Below are 20052 nucleotides of genomic sequence, written 5' to 3'. Positions count from 1 at the left end.
TGTTTTTCATTCAAGGCAGAAGAAATTTTAAGCAAAGGTTTGGGTAAGGGGGAGAAGAGGATTACCATCTGAAGCTCTTTCTTCCTTTATGCTAGCTCTAATTTTAAACAGAACTAGACATTTCCAGGCCTAGTTTTCATATGTATCTTCTTGTGTAATTAGGTATTCTGTGCCTATCTTCTTTTGTAACATGATATAGCAGCTTACTTATTTAGGCAACTTAAAAAAATATGATTTATAGCGAGTTGAAAATAAAATCATCTTGCAAGCCAATTGGCAGGATTTAATATCATTTTAGTGTTGGTCTTACTTGGGTATCGTCGGGTTGGCACTTTAACATTTGGATCACGAATGTGCTAACTGCAGCACATTTTGTCGAGCATGTGTTATTGTAGTCCTCCAGCGTGGTAGATACCATGATGAGGATTCAGAGCCTTATAAGCAGAAAGTGAAAACTCAACTGCTGTTGAGAGGAGGAGATGGATAAACAATGAAGCATGATCATTTCCTCGTATCCTGAGTGGGAACATATCCCGACCTGGTTCAGTCTCTAAAATCAGAGTAGGACAAGTAACACGTGTATCAGCCTGAATAATATCAAATTAGAACTTTGAATAGTTAGATATACCTAACATTTAGATATCACGTGTCAGTGAGAGTAATGATGATCTTATAAATTAACCATCTTAGGTAGGTTGGAAGAATCTTGTTCAATTTTGAGGCATGAGCAAGAGAGTAGAAAACTAGAAAGCAGGCCACAGCAAGGTGTTTACAAAGTGGCTTTTTAACCACTTCGGTACGGCGCTCACCGGCTGTGAAACCTTGCCCACAGCCGGCATTCACAGTCCTCACGAGGGTCTGTGCTGTGCATTGACAGCGCATCCCTTTCGCTCTTGTGTGATGAGGAAAGCTTTAAAGCACTGAAAGCTTATCTTACTTTACAGGCAGCTTCACTTGTAAATCAGAATAGGTAACATATACATATATGTTTTCATTACGTTATTTTTAAATGTTCACAATTTTATTTTGATAAATGAAAGATTAGAAAAGTCATATCACGGCTGTCGGCTAAAGTCGCCGCTCAGCTGTGCGTTTACCTGTGGCTGTCGACTATAGTCGACGTTCGTACCGAAGTGGTTAATGCTAAAATATACTGGATACTAAAATTGGGATTATACCGCATATCTATTGAAGAGCTTTTATGGGTTCCACATCCTGCCACACACACTTTCTCCTTTCAAGGAGTTAATTTTCCATTCTCCTTCTGTTTGTCACTACAGGGAAATATGAAACAGCTTGGCAACAAGTGCCCAGCGCTGGGCTGCGGGGCTGTGAGGGTTCTGAGGAAGGGAACTCTCAGGTTGTAGTATATAGGAAAGGTTTTATGGTTTCCTTGAGCTGAGCCATTTTGGCAGTTAGATGGGAAAAGGTTTCAGGTGAGGGGACCAGCGTGGCTGAGGCATGGCAGCCGCTAAGAGTAGGAGCCAGATAGAGGACAGGAGGAGAGGCCCACCTGGTTAGATGGGGCCAGGGTTGACCGTCACAGGAGAGGTGGGCCCGATGAAGGAGACTTGGCCAGACCAAGGAAAGATAGCCTACCTAAGGGATGAGTGGGTGGACATAATCCTGGGCTGGAGAATATGTATTGTGCCCCCGTACTCATGGGCAAATTGCTTAGGCTAAGTCTACTTAATTTACTACATTACTATCAGGGTAATAATAGTATCCACCACTGAAGATGGTTCAGAGGGTTAAGGTAGTTAATACATTTGGCACAAGGCCAGGCACATAGTAAGCACTCGAGCCAGGTCCTGGTGAACAGCAGTGTTCTTCAAGCCAAGGAAAGGTGCCTCTTGTTTACAATGATAAGAAGAACCATGGAGTATTTTCCAGCAAGGGAGAAAAGTTGTAACATTTTGAAAATACCATTTAAGGAAACTCAATCTAACTTTATCCTGAATCTGGTAGGAATCAGGAAGGCCACAGTAGAATGTGGTTAAGTAATTGAAGCATAGGTTCACGTGGACGTGAGTTAGCACGAGGAAGGGAAACTGAAATGGCTATCTGGGAGAGCTCTTAGAGCAAGTTGGTGGGATTTCTTAACTGACTAGACAGGGACATGAAGGCCGATACTCAAAATGGGTGTCATTAGCCACACTTTAGGCTCACAGATAAATCTATCCTTGTGTTCATGTCTTCATTTTTGCCATGAGTTGTTTTTTTTTCTCTTGCAATTTAAAAATAGTTTAGACCATCTTTCCATCAAAAGGAAGGAAACATGCCATTTTGTTGGTGTGTTCAATATATATTCTTATATGTAACTGCTTTGGAAAATAGGTTTAGTAAAAATATAATGTAAATTGTATTCATGTAAGTAGAATGTATATGGAGAGACAGTAGAAAGAGAGAAATAATAATTACTAAAATGTTATATCTTTCTAGAGAGAGGGTAGTTGCATGCCCATGTTCTACCGTGAACAAGGTAGAGCTCATTTTTCTCCTGCTTGGCCTCACAGACATAGATCCACATTCATCCATAGGCTTGTCTTGAAGGATGGAAGGCCACACTGCCGTAGTAAGAGACCCTAACTTCACTAGAAGTCAAGGGTGGATGGCTGACGTTCACGGCAGCTGGGTGTTCTCTAATCTGAGTTCCCACGAGAGCGCCTCTAGAAAGCTCCTTTATGAAAACATGCATTTGTAAGTGAATTGCAACCACCCTGTCCTCTCCATAAGGTTATCAGGACACTGTGTGAGGAGGATGTCTGGAAAGCCATTGTTGGCATGGACTTTCAGTGACATTCTATGGCTGCTGGTGATTCCTGTAGACACGCTTGGTCGCCTTGATATACAGCATTATTTAATATAGTCAATCCAGGTAACTGGGCACAAGTAGATCTTTGTCTTAACCCTGGCAGTCTTTCTTCTCTCCATTCTCATCGTTGTGTTTTCGCGTGACATTTGGTGGGTGGGCTCTGGATAATAGCTTCCTGAGCCCGGAGGCCTCTTGCCGTCTCCTCAGAGCAATGTTAGGATTGCTTGACGCAGAATTACTGTGTGTTGAAGTCAAATCTAAGACCAGGCTTGAGTCGGTGACAGCGTTTGTAGACAGATTATTTCTTAACTCACTTTTACAGTGATGAGATCAATGGGTCGGAAAAGGCAGCCAGAAAATTCGGGGCTGTAATCGAGTTGTGGCGTGCCTATAAATCACGCGCGACGCCTCCCCTGTGCTGGCGCCTCCCAGAAACCTCCCTGGGAGCTCAGCCTCCCTAATGCTAGTGACAAAGTGAAAAGGCAACTTCTCCTGTGACTTTCTATATAATCTCAACTGTGCTTTCTGTGTAGGATGAACGCTTCCCTCTTTCTCTGGAGGGGGTAAAAAAAAGCTTATTTAATGCCTTTAAAAAAATACATAGCTGCTTCTGTGGTGAAAACAAGTTCATGGCAGGTAACTAGAATTTATAAAAGAGAAAAATTCTTTAAAGCTTGTCTCCCCGTGGAGTGGTTTTTTTTTTCCCCCTTCACTTCTAATAGCTTTTATTTTAATTTCTAGTTCTGAATTCAAGCAGCTGTCACTCTCTTTATAGCCCTCTTTGAAACTCTTACGGCGTAGGAGGTAGCTGGGCTGTCTAAGAAACATCTTTTCAAACCAACCAAAGTATTGTTTATCCTGAATGAAACAATTTTTAAGGCTGTCAAGAGAGACTGATTTGAAACATTTTCTTTGGTAGCCAGGAAGATGAGCAGAAATCTTGAAAGGGAAGGTATTATCTCAGTGTGGTCAATTCCAAGTGACTTGTATTACTCAAGAAAGCACTATGGACCATGATTAAAATTACCACCATATAAGGGTGTTCTGTACAATTAATATAACAAAACAAACGTGTGGCCAATTCGCTTGCTGAAACCTTACCAGCTGTTGAGGAGAAAGAAACAATAGAAGACTGAGTCAACTGTAGAGAATACTCCCACTTTTATTTACCATGAGTTGTCTCTAGTTGGCTTTTCTTAGCTCTGGGGAGCATCTTTGCAGCCTGGCTCCCTTGGAATGTTCATTCTGCATTCCATGGCATTCCTGTGTGCTTTCCAAGCAGTATTAAGGAGCTCAGTGTCATCTTTGGATGAAGAAAAAAAAAATCTTCAAGCCTATTAAAATGAATTTTGGGGCTGGCCTTTTGGATCTACTAATAGTCTCAAATATCAGCAGCATGACTTTTGAGCTTAAAATGTGATGATGGTCATAGTTTTATTTTTCTCTTTGGTTCAGACTAGAAATAATGATTATTGAAATCTCTTTACTATCTTGGTTATTTTAAAGGTATATTCTTTTTCTTAAAACTTTTAATAGTTAATGCAAGTACATGGTATAAGATTCAGAGAGTAATAATGGTGAACAGTTATATATCACCATATTGTGTGCCAAATACTGTTCTTAGTGATATTTATTAGGCTTAAATAATCCTCTGTGGAATCCTATAGATAGTATTACTATCCCTGTTTTATAGTTCAGGAAACTGAGGCACCGAGAGGATCAATAACTCACCCACATCTCACCACTGGTCAGTGGTAAAGCCAGGATTGAATCCAGGCAATGTAATCCCAGGATCCAGCTTCTTACCTCTTGCAAAAGTGTGGAACACAAGTGCCACAGGGAGCAGTCTTCTCTTCTCTGGAGTCAGCGGACATTGCCAGTTGTCTCATGAGTCCTTTCAGAGGTACTCTGTATGTTTCAAACAATATGTCAATTTATTCTTTTTAAATTTTAAGAATGATTCTTAGTTTTTTTCATGTAAAAAAAAGTTATGTTGTAAGGGAATCAGAGCTGTGGTCTTGATCCAGGAGATGAAGGAGGAGAAGCCAGAGATGACTGTGGTTTTAAACCAGGGACGCAATACACTGTGACAAGCAGTGGCCCTCCAGGAGAAAAGCTGGGCCCATTTTTATGGGAGAGGTAGGAGGGGAAGGACCCATTTTCATTCAAGGATATTAAGTACTACAGCAATATTTTACTGTGATTTATGCAACTACTTAGCTAAATGAATAAACATCTGGTTTTGGGTTGGTTATAGCGAGGGTATCTCAGGTACTTGATGCTTTAACAGGTTGTTAGAAATTAAAAAATGAACACAATTGGGAATTTGATGCTGCTTGAATATACCAGATTTTACTGTTACTTTTCTTTTTTTTCTCCTTTCCTCTCCCCTCCCCTCTTTTCTTTTTAAAAAAATTTTAAAATAAATAATGTATTCCTAGGTTTGAAAAATCAGACTATAAAAAGATACGAAGTAGAAGACTCCATTCTATCCCATCGACTCAGTTCCTGCATCTGCAAACCAGATCTGTAACCATTGGTGTTAATCGGTTGATCCATATAAAATTGCCATCTTTAGGTCCAAAATGAATCTCAGCAATTTCAAATTTTTTTTTCCCATTTTGTAGGTTAAAAACAGTAACGCTTTGAGAATTTCATGTAGTTTAGCCAGTAGACTGAAATCCTTCCAGAGGCGAGATCCAAAGTGGATTGATGGTCACTGTTATTAGTAAGGTTGTGCAACATGAAACTGCTGTTTATATATGTCAAAAATAATTGAATGTCATCAGTGTCATATGGTTTAACCTATTTTACCCTTCTAGAATTCTTTATGTGCATATATAAGCAAATATGAATATAGATTCTTATTTAGCTCCTTTGCACCCAAGAGTCAGTTCTGTACGTTTTTTGTTTTGTAAATTTTATAATATATCTTGTGTTGCTTTTCTTGTCAGTACAAAGAGAGCTTCATCCTTTTTCTACTGCTGTGTAGTGTTCTGTGTGTTCTGTTGTATATGGGTGTACTCATAAGAGGACCTGTGTTCTGCAGCCTAGCCAAGCACAGTCAGATGATGCATATCCCTGGCTAACCACACACAGGCTTCGAGCCTTCCAAGGATGATAAAAATGTTTCCATAGAAATAATACACATGATATGCTTTTGAATGTAAAAAAGCAAGTTTTAAAACAAGTAAATCTACAAGCGTAGAAATAAATATGGAAAAATAATCATCATTTATGACAATGGTTGTCCGTAGGCAGGGAGAGTCTGGTGATTTTCTTTATACATGTCTGTATTTCCTACTTTTTTCTAGACTGTATCTACTTGTTACTTATCTACACATACACACAACATATCTTTATATGGATTTATATAAATTTCAGCTTAACTCTGAGGCAACCTGCACTTTGTACTTGATGTGTTGGGTACAAGTTTAAGATTTTGAAGCGGAAAGGCTGAGAAGTAGAGCTCAAGGAAGGGTATGGGGTCCCTCTAGCACGTTGACTGGAGAGACTTCACTGGCACCACGTTGAGAATGACTAGCCCTTACTGCTTAGCCTTGGCCTGGTAGGTTTACCGCATCTTTCGCCTTTACCTAGGTTGTGCTCTCATAGCCACATTGTCCTGGCATTTCAGGATCACCATTGCTGGAAATAGTGAGGCAGCAAAGAGTTTTAGTGAATGGTAGATTTCTTTGTGGTTAAGTTTGGATTTAAACTAACCTGGATTTAAATCCCTGCCCTACTCTTGATGTCTTTTATGGTCTCAGCAAATCCCCCTGTAAGCCTCACAAGTTTGGGCAATAAAACTTTGACATAGTTTTTGCCAAGAACAAACTGAGTTAATGGATGTACGCCAGCCAATAAGTAGTACATAGTCAAGAATTTTCGCTTATGTTTTCTTGAGGGCCTGATAAGGACGACACGGAAGGGCTTCAGATATACTTTCATGTATGGTATGCTTTCAAAGAAAATGTAATTTAGTCTTTTATCTGTGGTGGTTTTTTTTCAGTGTAATGGCTAGGCTTCTTGGTTACTAGAGTCTTCACCAGGCCGTTGATAAGAATAAATGTCGTTCCGGTGAGAAGAACAGCTAGGAGAGGAGTGGATAGGGAGGGCGGGTGGGGAGGAGTGTAACAGCCTTCATTGTCTCAGCGAGGCTGAGTCTGTGTTCCAAGCACACTGCTCTAAATTTCCTGAGCTGTCAAGGTGGCAGTCTTCCTCAGAAGTTTATGGAAGGCAGTTTGATTCAGTATCTGATTACTTTTTGGTTCCCAAGGATAATAGTCCATGGTGATTATATTTTTTGTTTGTTTATGTAGGCAAAAATTTGAGTCTGTAAATAATGCCCCAGGACTGTGATTATGATATAAAAATGCTCTGTGCTTTATAGAGTAAAGCAATTTGCTTTGACTTCTATTGACATTGCAACTGAATTGGTCTTACTTGGCTTTATAATTGAATTGCCGCAGTCTTCCATCGACCTTTGCAAGAGGTAAGAGGTAGTTCCTGGGGCTGTAACCGAATGCCTGTTAGCTGCTGCTGTAACGTCATGATAAGGTCTGGAGTTTTTGTCATGTGATTGATCATACAGCTGATTCCCTCATCAGCTTTCCCTAGCACAAACTTTGGGCATATTTTAGCTGTTCACAGTAGCTTTTTTCGGCAAGTATTATGCTTAATATCTTAAATCTCTGGGCAACAGAAAATAAAATCTGCTTCATAAACTTATGGCAATTTCATTACATCTTTTCGTGCCTTATTGTGACATTTTAATTTATAGTTTGAGAGTTGCTTCTTCTCTTATTCAGTTATTTTGAGGGATGCAGATCTGAATGTAGTTTTGTTTCTGTGCCTTCGGGATTGAGGGGTGGGCAGCTATTTCCTCGTGAGTCATGTTTCCCTTTCCTAGACATGATTTCAGTTAGATAAATTGTATTACCCCAGTGAATTATTCCTTATCTAGCTACTGACTGTCATTAATCTTATTAATGTATGTTATTTGGCTTCATTATGGCTCCCATTTGCTTTCTCTTGTTTCACGAGAGAACTGAAGTGTGAGAGGAATGGGGTCACTTTGCCCCCTCCCCAGGATGACATTACTCGAACTTTCAGTGTCACTGAGAATTGGGATAAGTGGGACTTTAGGAACCTCTCCTTCCACCTGGCAATTTTAACCTGTGTCTCAATGCATCTTCCCCTGCAGAGAAACACAATTATCTTCCTTTCTTAATGGGCAGTTGGCAGGGTTAATTCCTTAATGCTCCTCTCCTTTTTTCCTAATGTAAGACATAAGGAAGGTTTTCTTGTTAGAGAATCTAGACTGTTTTCTAACAGTAATCATTTAATACCTGCTACTCTATGGACAGTGAAGAAGAATTTCCTTTGAATGGTAGGTTGGACTTGTTTTTTTTTTTTTTTTTTTTAAGAAAGATGCCTAATACATTTGCAATTTTAAAAGTTCAATTTTAAAGTCAAACTTTGAATTCCCTGACCTGTCTTTCATTATTCTGATTTGTTTAATAAAGAAACTGTGTATGTGTGTATTTTTCCAGTTAAAACTAATGTATAAAATAATATGATATAATTCTCTGGCATGGGTTTTGAGAAGGATGAGAATAAATATTAATGTTTAGCCTGAAAAATAGCTCAACTTTAATTTTTATCTTGCTTTGCACTATTTCTTTCTGTAGATCTTACCTGTTTGGTGCCTTTAATGATAGTGCTTTGGGAAGAAAGTTATCTCACTCAATTCTTTGGCCACGTTAGATCAAGTTGACTAGCATATGGAAAGACATGAGGGGAGTGCCAGGTGTTCTTTGGCTGGTTAGGTATTAACTGGGTTTTGGACCTGACCTTGACCCTCCTCAGCCATGCTGCTCACAGATGGCTCTGCTGTGCCCTGGCCCTTCCATGTGTAGACTGCAGCTCCTAGTTAGACAGGTTCCTAGAACTCCATGATGTTCTAGTCCACCCAGGCATCTGGGTAAGACGTGAAGAAACAAGCCCATTCACTTTCCTTCAACAGCCAAGGAATGGGCTACTTGGAAGAAACCAGTCTTAGATAATACGGCTAGGTGAGATAGGTTGTTATTCTGTGTTTCGGGGGCATGATCTTTTCCCGTTTCCCTCAGTCTCACAGTAAGTTTGGGTATCTGGCTGCCCTGGTTTCTGAAAGCCAATAATTATTGGAGTACTAATGCTAAGGACAAGATGCAAAATCAAAATATTGGACAAAACCATAATCTTTCCTTTGGAGCAATAATGGGTAGTAAAGCTGTTCTGGAAGTCATACTCTTTTACTCAGAGTTGGAAGTCTTAAATGTATCACTGTCCATGACAATTTTCACCTAGTAGTCTAAATGCAAGCAAATGTTATATTGTACTTCCAAGAGCTGGGTAGGAAGGATGAGGCCATGGACAACTAGAACATCTTTGGATGTCTTTGTAAAAAAGCAGAATTCCATACCAGATGGGTCATTGTTCTGATCCCATATAACAATTCTAAAGTGTTTCATTTCCTATCAGTCAAGTGGTATACTTTGACCTGTATTAGCCACATGTTAGGGAACAGTACTGCCTAGTGCACCCTACTCTTCTCAGGCACTGGATCATTAAAGAATGGATGGTAGCTACCTTTGATCTTTATCAATCTTCAAATTCAATTGTTGGGTCCGATTGCATCTCTTACGTTGGCTGAAGCTTCTCACTGGCTCCTAGACAGATTTAACTTTACTTTGTAGGTTACCTCCACATTCATTGTTCAGCATTAGGTTTTATTTTTGTTGTCAAGTCCTACAGCATTTTGAACTGGGGGAGAGAAAACCATCAGTTTTGGAATATTTTAGTTTATCCTAGTCAGTGTAGCATTAGGCACTAGTTTTTTTTTTTTTATGTGATAAAATATAGCAACCCAGACTTTATTTTAGTAAAATAGAAATTATGCCAGAATATATATGAAATGAGTTTGGTAGTTCTGTTCCTGGTACCAGGCACAGCTCTCCTTTTCAGGGTCCTGTATGTCCTCGGTAAACTTAGGAGGGAAGGTCACTGTGGTTAGGAGGAGACTTTATTGATGTCATCACACCTGCCACATGCTGGAAACTGGGGTGCGACTATCTCCTGCTTAGTTGAAAGGTTAGTTTTAAACAGGCTTATGTAAGTTAGCCAAAGGAACAGAACTCTCTTCCTACTGCAGCATTTCATAATCTCATCCCAGTTTCAGGCTCTTCCCATCAACTTCGTTCCCAGGGCTGTTTGTCTGCCATGGGTCACTTGTACCCAGGTGTGGTGTTTCTTGGGGATATCCTGTCTCCCCTCCCCACCTCTTGGGCTGTCTTCATACACGGACGTTACTTGAGTTCTTGGTGCTTTAGTCCTCCTTGGGTACAACATCATTAGAACAGAAACATCAGCTGGGCAAAGAAGCTGTTGAAATGTGTTAATCAAGAGATTCTAAGTTATTATTGGGTGGCCCTATTGAAAACAGAGCATGCAGGATGCCCGGAGGAGGAATCAGACCCAAGGGCAGAGGGCAGGAGGTGGATGTGAACCAGAGCAGTTGTGTTCTCCCCCTGCTGGTGGAAAAGTTCACGTATTTTTTTGCTTGAAGACCCCTCAAAGGTTAAAATATTTCGCCTTGAGATTTATTTTTCTGTATTTAGAGTGAGTTTGTATGTGTCAGATCACATTTTATCATTGATTTCTACTTTGATGTTGGAGGTTTTTTTTCCTCAGAAAGTCTTACATGCCAGTAGATAAAAATAATAGTTAAGAATATTAGCTTTTTACTTTCTGGAGTAGTTCTATATATTAATTATAGTATACAAGTAATTCCTGTTGAATTAGTATATGAAAATAAAGACATCAAATGTATTTCAGTGAATTCTACTTTCATAGTCAACTTCATGTTGACTGAATTTAATTTGAATATTTAAGCAGTCATGACTGTCTTTTGACTATCAATATCTAGAAAAAATATCTATTCAAATGTGGCTTAAAAATGTTGTAAAGCTTTCTTGTTTCCTAATAAATGTTGTAAAGCTATATTTTTTGCTGTGTCTTATAGTTTTGGTATGAAATTATTTTATTATTGAGTTCTAAATATTTCTTAATTTCCATTATGATTTTCTTTTTAACCATGTTTAGTTTACCAGTATATGAAAACTGTGAGAATATCTTTTTGTTTATTCTGCTAATTATTTTGCAATATTTTTCAGGACAATTTGTATAATATTCCTCCTTTGGAATTTATTAAGATTTTATAGTTTTCCATAAAAAATATTCCATATCTTCTTGAAAAAATGTGTATATCTGTTTATTGTGAGTTCTCTCTGTGTGAAATATATCAACTTTGTATTATTGATTGTAGTTTTTTGCCTACTTGATATTAGCATCTGAGAGGAGTGTTAAATCTCCAAGTATGATTGTGGATTTTTCTGTTTTTCCTTACAGTTTTGTCATGTTGCTTGAAGCTGTATTAGGTGCTTGTGGCCTTGTTTAATTATCTTGTCCCTTTATCAGTATAAAATGACCCTCATGTAATTCATTAAGATCATTACCCTTTTTTTGGTTCATATTTGCCTAATATATCCATATTTTATTCTTGTATTTTACAGACTTTGTCTTTTTATTTTAAGCATATTTCTTTTAGTTAGCATATTGTTGGGTTTGAAAATATATTTGTAGAGTCACTGTCTTTTAATTGGTGAATTTAATCCATTTATATATTATAATTACCATTATATTAGAATTTCTGTTTTTTTATATTTTTCATTTAATGACGTTTGATACTTTTCCCTTTCTTTTCTGCTTTCTCTTCAAAAAAGCAAATGTCCTGCTGTTTTCAATGATATATCTTCTGGTTTTTGTTTCTAGAATGCTTGCCTTTATTTTGAAACTTATAGTTTTATTTATCAGTTTCTTAAACTCTCTGCCCACCCCCAATAAGACAAATAATGAATTCTCAATTCCCTCTGGCCTACCAAGTCCAACTATGTTGTTATTTTCTAGAATTTTGGCTCTGGATTATTTTGATTACATTGTTTTACTTTTGTCCTAGATCATTAAGACAACAGTAGACATTAAGTTAGTTGAATATTCTATATTGCTTCATTTATTTAAATACCCAAAGAATTTCTCTAAGAGTGTTATCAATATTATTCTTTATGTGGCCAACCTTTGGGGATTTTTATGTCCTGTGATATTTTTATTACACCCGCACATTTGAATGGCAGTTTGGCAGTTGGAATATACAATTCTTTGCTCAAAATTCTTTTCCTTTAATACTTAAAGACTATTACATCAATTTTATTCTGTATTTAATGTTGTTGAGAAGTCTCATGTCAGTCTGGTTTTTTGTTGTTTTTTTTTTTTCTTTTTTATATGGTCTGTTCCTTCTAACTAATGCTTTTTGGTTTTTCTTTGTATTTGATAATGCTAAATTTCACAACAATGTGTCTTACATGCAAGATTTTCTTTTTTGCTCTATTCGACACTCTGAATCCTACAGATTGAGGTCTTTGAAGTTTTTTTAATTTTGAGACTTTGGTCATTTCCTTAAATATTTCTTCCTCTCAATTGGTTTCTTCTTCTGGAATCTGGATGCTGGAAATTCCACTTCAATTCTCTATGTTACAAACCTCTAAATCTCTGAATTTTCTTATTTGTTGAGTTTGCTGACTATCTTAGTTTTTTCTGTTCTTAGAAGTTGTGGTATCCAAGTCGATAGTGAAGAACGATTTTGTGTGTTTAAGCATGGTTATGGTGGGTTGGACCCTTCCTCTCTCCCTTCCTTCTTCCTTTTTCCCCTCTCAGACTGTTGCCTCCTCTGGGCTCACCTAGGTGCTTGTTTCAGAACTAGGTGTTGCCATTGCTAGCTTAGAACTCTTGTTGCAGGTATGAGAGGGGCAGAAATGTCAAATCCGTTCCCTAGGTAAGTGGAGAACTTGGTCATAGATTTTGGCCTCCATTTCATATGGAGTGCTTCTCTCAGTCCCTTGTTCCACACGAAGAGCCTGGTTCTATCCCTTCTGTCCCATGGCTAGTGTATGGTAGGTACTAGGAACACCACAGGATTTAGCATTGGGCTGGTTCTGCTGGCTTTGATTGGTCTTGGAACCAGAGGCCTTTGGCTGGCATTCCCACCAACCTCCAAATGTTCCCTTTCTGTTTCTGTTCTACAGATATGTGTAGCAAGTTTTTTTTTTTTTAGTGTAATTTATCTTTTTATTTTCTAAATATTATTATTAATTACTATTATTTGCTTTTGTTCGGCATATGTGGGAAGGAGGAGTGGGTTTGCACTTAAAACTTCATTGCCCTCTTGGCTGGAGATTTCCCGACTGGACTTTATCATAAAAGCGTTACTGTGTCATAAGTGCAGTTAACTCTGTTCTCAGTAAATCTTCCTTTGATCCTAGTGATTAACTGTTGGATAATTAGAAGCATCCAAGATTTTCCTCATCCAATAGGAAAAGTATTTGTGTACCAAAGGAGTCATCAGCTGTCTTCCAGCTAACCAAATGCATAACTGTGAAGTTTGCTTAAATTAAAACCATCTAATAGATTAGATCTCCTCTTTTTATGCTTTTTTTTTTCTTTCCTCTTTTCTGTCTTCTCCTTTTCTTCCTTACTTCTGCTAATACATAAGCCAGATGTTTAAGAATGGGGAGCATGGAATAGCCTTGCTTTGGTGGAGACAGCCCATCTCTGAGGAATAACAGAAACCTTCTGTGGTTTCCTACCATACCTAGACATCTTCGGCTAAGTGGAAGAACAGCAGGAAAAGGACTTTAAAGGGAACTATCTCTGACTTAACTGTTAGGAAGTATATTTGAGAGGAGAGAAAGAAGAAATGAATGAAATAGAAGGGAACCTCAATACTTTATTCCAACAATGCAAAAGCAGTTTTGTTTAAGCGAAATGACCAGAAGATGAATGGCCAGAATAGTGTGTCATGATCAGAACAAAAAAGTTAAGCCCACGACAGTCAAAGCTTATCCATATATTACAATTAAAGATATAGCCATCCTCTAAATTATTAGATGTGGGAGAATTATCAAGTTCTTATTCCTTCTTCATGGTCTAATTTTCTGCCATTCTTTGAAGGTGGTTTTAGTCCGTCAGGAAAATAAAGCCCTTTTTCATATGCTCAGGCTCGTAAAGAAGTCAGACTAAAGAGTGAAATACAGTAGCTGTCATGAAAAGTATGCCCTCCTGAATGCCTTTTTGTCCAGTTTTTATGAGAGTTGATGTTTGTGGGGAAGTCCTAAATATTTGCAAATCTTCTGCATTTAAAACACTGCTACCAACATTGTTGTATAGAGAAGCTTGCTCTTTACATCTGAAATTCCCCCAGGTTCTCTTACTTTTCTATTTCTCCACCCTTATTCTCTCCATCGAAGGCCCTGACTTCATCTCTGCGTGCATGATGGCAAATCAATAAAACCATCCCAGGCTTCTCTCCTGAGCTGTTGTGTTGTGTAGCCAACTTTCTAGATACCCTTGCCTGGACTTTTTTTTGACGTCCCAAACCCAGCATGTATACAGCTGGTCTTATCTCTTTCATCCAATTTGTTCCATGTTTATTTTTTTATTCTCTATTTCAGTTAAGGATTCCACCATTCAACCAGTTGCCTAAGCAAAGAACTTGAGGGTCACCTAAGTTTCTTTCTCACCCTTCACCTTTATCCACTGAGTTCTCTTGGCTGTAATACCTGAATATCTTCTGGATCCATTCCCTGGAGCATATCACTCCCCTGCTTAGTCCCTGCAGTAACTTCCCAGTGCCTGCAGAATAAGTTCACACGCCTTCGTGTTACATGACAACCCCTTTACCCGACTTCATACACCTGCTTTCTGCCTTTGACCATGTCCTCCAGCCAAATCCAACTGCTGTGGCTCTGACAATGGCCACATTCTCTCCTGCTTCTTTTCTTTCACCCTTGATATATTCTCTACCAGGGGTTCTTTGCTTGAAAGTCTGATAATGATTTCTTCCTAATCCTTTGATGACTCTGACACGTCTTTCACCCCTACCACTGAAAGGTTTAGAAACTCCTTTTTCCGGGTCTCCAAGCTCCTTGCTGTATTATAGCAAACACCACCTTTTCTCGGTGTTGGTCTTTACCTGTCTTCTGCTTTAGACTGTGAGCACCTTTGGGTTAGAGACTTATTCTTTACAAGCTTTGTAACTTGGCATGCATGGTGTGCCTTGTATGCAAGTAGACTGGCTGAGTGAATAAAGAGGGTTTGGGATGCTTGAGGCTTGGAAGGGGAGAGGATGAAAATGAGAAACTGCATGCAGATTTTGTGAGAATACCTTGAGATTTCCCCCCCCCCGCGCCCCCCTTCTCCATTTCTAGAGGCAGTGGCATTCCCTGTTCATGGCATGTCTTGTGGCATTGAGTCCACAGTATTTCCTGGGGACTCCTGATTTGCCTGGTGTTGCATCATGTCTTCGTAAGGATTACCAAGACCAAGTCATGGTCTCCACCCTGAAAAAATGGGGAACTAAAACCAGGTGATGGAATGAAGATATGACGGTGAATTGCAAAACTGCACTGCCGCTGCTTACAGCTGTGAGAACCAGAGCAGAGGCGGGTGCTTTGTGGAGAAGGTGGGCGTTAAGCTTGGTGTTGTGAGGAAGTCATTTGCTCTCCTAGATGGCGGGTTATTTGTTTTCTAATGAGTTTCTTATCTTGGAGTCTGTTCCTAAGGCGAGTCCTTCAGCACCATTTTTGTTGAACAACCTTTTTACTCCTAGGTCATTTCTGTGTTTGTGGATGCCTGTTAAATGTAACACCCAGGGGAAGAGGTGTATGCCCTCTCAGAGGAAGTGATAGGTGAAAATGCTGAGGGTATCTGACTTTAATTCTGAGGACTGAACTCTAATTTTTTGCTAAAAACTCTGTCCTAAGGAGGCCAGCTGGGTTAGGCTGGCAAATGGTAAGGAGGCCAGCAGGGTTAGGCTGACAAACAGTAAATTCCCACTAAGCGGCTTTTGTTAACCAAACGAAGCAGTGGTTTACTTCCTGACCTGATTCTGGTATGGCATTAACATCACCTAAAAGATAAGAAGCCCCTGTCTTAACTCAAGCATCCTAGCAGATGCCTATTCTTAAATTTAAACCATCTTAAAACATCCTAGCAGGCGCCTATTGTAAATTTAAAGTGTCCTCCTGTCTGGACCTCCCAGAGTGCTCATACCCTTATCTTAAAGTAAGCATATCCTTTCTGGTCTTCTAGATAAAGACTAACTCTCTCAGCCAATTGCCAGCCAAAGAATCTTTAAACCCACCTATAACCTGTAAGCCCCCCCGCTTCGAGATGTCCCACCTTTTTGGGCCAAACCAATGTATGCCTCTCATGTATTGATTTGTGACTTTGCCTGTAACCCCTGCCTCTCTGAAAATGTATAAAACTGAACTGTAACCCAGCCACAGCGAGTCCACTTGCCCAAGGCCTCTTGGCAGTGGCTCCGGGTCATGGTCCTCAAATTTGGCTCAGAATAAATCTCTTTAAAATTATTTTACAGAGTTTGGCTTTTTTCCGTCGACAATTCTCAATTATAAATTTAGTTTCATAGGACTTAAAATCTTATTCCACATATTATTGAACATTGAATTTTTTTTAAGTTTTATTATTTTCATACTAGTTAAAAAGTAGCAATTTGATTTTTGGAGAACTAAAGTTTCAGAAATGGTTATATGAACTGAGTGTTTATGTACCTGATATTTATTCTCTCTTGAATTCAGTGATTCTCTTAAATAGATAAGCTCATTCCTGAACAGTGAAGGAGGAAGGCATTTTGTGCATTTGGACAGTAGGGTGAGGTGTGTCTTCATTTGATCAGTCTGCGTAAACGTTCCCTTCTACCAATATTACTTTCACTTAAGGGTTCAGATTGCCACTGTTTGGCAGGAAGGAAGAGAGAATTCTCTTAATAGAATGTGATTTAATATGTTGAATGACAATTTGTGCTGTATCAGTCTGCTTGGGGAAAGGATTAGAAACAATGTAAATGAGCTGCTGTATCTGGTTGTAAAAACATTTCAGGCATCTTTTAAAGGTAACATTAGACCCCAGTCTCCAGTTCCCCAAAGTTGCTTCTCATTGACAGGTTTCTCCTGGTAGGGGTGAGTCAGGGAATCAGGTGGTCCCTGTCTCAGTTGCTGCTGCTCCCCCGTGTCGTGTCCTGCCTGCAGTCAGGGTTTGGGGCCGGAGGAGGCGGAGGGCCAGGAGCCAGCCTCCTGAAGCCAGGGAGCTGCTGGTGTCCGAGTCGCTGTGGAGGTGATCCTGTTCTGCTTCAGAACTGATGAGATTTTGTTGCTTCTTGCCAAGCCTCGATGCAGGCCAATGTTGAGGGTTTACTCTGTGCTGGGGTTACATGTGAGTCCCTCTAGATTGCAAAGGGAGCCACTGCTTGTGATGCCTGAGGGGCCCAGGGAGAGGCCTGGGGGTGCTGGAGTTCTAGCCCCTTGCTGCTCTCGGGTTCATTTGCAGAAAAGAACTGCATGGAGTTGAGCTCTCCAGGCACAGGGGATGAAGCAGCCTTTGTTCCACAGTGGACTGTATCCCAGAAAGAAAATAAAAGGAAATCATAGCAGTGGTCTATCAGTGGGTTTTGGTCTATTTGCCTGAAAATTGGCCCATTGAATGAGGCTGAATTTCTCCCATTAGCTAAATGCTTTTGTGGTGAGGGCTGTGGAAAAAGTGGCTTCGCTGAGAGAGGAATCATGCAGTCTTCTGGACTTTAGCAACAGTCAGACTCAGCCCAGGGAGAAGACCTGCCTGCAGAGAGGGGGCCCACTTCTTGTTCCACCGTCTCTGTGCAGAATATTCCCTATCAGAATGTTCTAGCCATCACCACCATCTCTAACTTCTGCTTCCCTGAATGCTGCTGTTCTAGATCTCCATTTCTAAGATTCTCCCTCTTAGCCTTAGTTGTAAGCTGGGGCAGGGGTCAAGAAGAATTATTTTGTCCAGTCAATTTTCAAGATTAGCATCTTGGGATCTAGCTTAAGAAGAGTCTGGAATTTCTCTTGTGCTTCGTTTTTAGGAGAAATGAAATCCATTTAGGTGGTTTTCCAAGAGCAAGTTCCTCGCTGTTCTTGATGTTCATGCTTTCTCTGTTTCTAGGACCTAGGACTGAAGAAACATGAAGGTTTAATCTGCCAGGAGCTGTTGGTGGCTAGGGTTATGGTCCTCCGTGTGTGTGTCATCTGCTTCTGTGGCAGTTTGTTGGCCACTGCTGTGATCCTGTACCTATGAAATCAAGGTCAAATTTGTGTCATCGTCATAGAAAATTGGTCTTCTGCAGGGCACCCGAGAGGAGTTAATATTTAATGGAAATTGTGGATTAGGCTGAAAGGCCAGGCTCTGAAGGGTGCAGTTCAGGTGCATTTTATGGGAGCTGGGAGTTCCGTGGGAGCATGAAGTCCAGTTCAGGGAAACAGCTGCTCTTGTGTGCTCTCTTTTTCATCTTCCATATTTTGCACCCAAACCCATAATATGTATAAATGATACTAAACGTATTTACTAAAATGGTCCTCGGTGAATTCATACACCGTGCAACTCATTTAGGAAATGCCTTCAGTTTTGATGTAAATTCATCCTGTGCAGTCACTGCAGGGGCCTGACTTGTATAGCATCCTCCCTGACCCTGTACAAGTCAGGAAATGGAAATTTCTCTGTCTGGGATTTTAATGTTAGACTCTTAGAAATTATAATCCAAGATACCAGCTCAGAAGACAAGGTTCCTTTAGAGTTGTTCAATTTATCATGCACTAAGTCGTGACTAAGAAGGGCTTAAACAACCAACAAATGCCTGGAAGGAGAGAGGTTGGGGCCTGTGAGGCTGGTGTGCTATTCTGAGCTGTTCTTGATGTCGCTGGTTTATTCCTGGGCTGCTTAGGGATTAGGAGTCGTCGTGGCTACCATCCAGGCATTTGTCTTCCATTTGATCTGATTTTGATTATTGTGTTTTCTAGTGGGGACAACACTCCTCACTATGTAATATCTATGGTTTTACTTTATGCATCTTTGGTTAAAAAACGCCGAGACTTTTAAAGACAGGACACCCAAGTACTCTCAGGCTGAATTGCAAATGTGATTTTAGATAGAATTTGATGGACTAATCAAGTAATGCCATGTAATTGTTAGTGGTTAGTTTTTTTTTTTGTTTGTTTTTCTTCTCTGAGTATTTGTTTGAAATTTGATCCTTTTTCCCCATAGGTGACAGTTCCAACCCTCCTAAGGAGGACACCCCTACCAGCAGTGCAGACTCACTGTCCTCCCCGTCGCCCACGACTGCAGCTGTGCATGGGCCTCCTGGACCAGACAAAAACCACCTTCTGGCAGACGGAGGCGGCTCTGGGGACTGGGCATCCCCCATGTAAGTAACTGTGCTGCTGAGGGCAGGAGGCCAGGGCTTCGGTTTGAAGTTTTATGTGGCCAGCGGGTGCTGAAGCTGTTAGATCTTGGGACTCTTGTTCTCTCATCAGTGGGGGCACATCCATAAAGCAAGGTCTTTCTCGAATAGTGTATCTCTGTGTTCCCAGTATGGAAAGGGTGGGTGGGTGCTACTTCGAATTTGATCTTAGTTCAATTCATGGCAGTTTTGGGTTGTGCAAAGGAAACTTGTTACTGTCCCACTCAGGATGTTTTTCTGCTGGTTACGCAACCTTTTAAGGATATGACAGTGCATGCGCTGTGATGGACAGACTCTTGACACTGTCTATAGAATGATGATTTAATTATATGAACTTCTGAGAGCTTTCTGCTAGCACTCTACTCTATGTTACACAGAGTCGAGACTTGATGGATGGTGTATCTTCTCAGTTTGATTTCGTGCCAAGCATGTACACATCAGCTCAGGTGTATTAGAACAAATAATACGAATACAAACAAAATACCTTTACGTGAGGGCTTGTCAGGCTGTGTTGACCAAGGCTGCGGAGTAAAGGCAGAACGGTGGCAGTGTGAGACATCAGAAGGGCATCCCATTTCAAACATGTGCGCAGAGAAGAGAAAACACCACTAATAATTACAAGGCCTTACTTGATTAGTCAATCAAATTACATCCAAAAATACATTTATAATTCATCCAGAGAGTATTAAAATAATTTTTTAAGCCAAGGTTGCTTGAAATAAATTATAGATAATGATGTCATCTGACCCTAGCTGGGCATTCTTGGGACTTTAAATGGATTGGAAAGTGTTCCTCAGATTACTTG

At 39.9% G+C, this 20052-nt stretch overlaps 1 protein-coding gene across 2 annotated transcripts in view; it reads left to right on the top strand.

The window, feature by feature from the left end:
- The window catches only part of ARHGAP10 (Rho GTPase activating protein 10), a 292374-nt gene that overhangs the window by 245793 nt on the left and 26529 nt on the right, over positions 1 to 20052 (top strand). For both annotated transcript variants that reach the window (XM_012783754.2, XM_012783755.2), the window contains one exon: positions 19052 to 19211. In XM_012783754.2, the coding sequence (XP_012639208.1) occupies positions 19052 to 19211 (160 nt within the window). The remainder of the gene's footprint in view (positions 1 to 19051; positions 19212 to 20052) is intronic.

Source organism: Microcebus murinus, chromosome 15, assembly GCF_040939455.1.
Source record: "Microcebus murinus isolate Inina chromosome 15, M.murinus_Inina_mat1.0, whole genome shotgun sequence".
Lineage (NCBI taxonomy): Eukaryota > Metazoa > Chordata > Mammalia > Primates > Cheirogaleidae > Microcebus > Microcebus murinus.
Note: the sequence above shows the minus strand (reverse complement) of the source record. Positions and strands in the feature narration are given on the sequence as shown.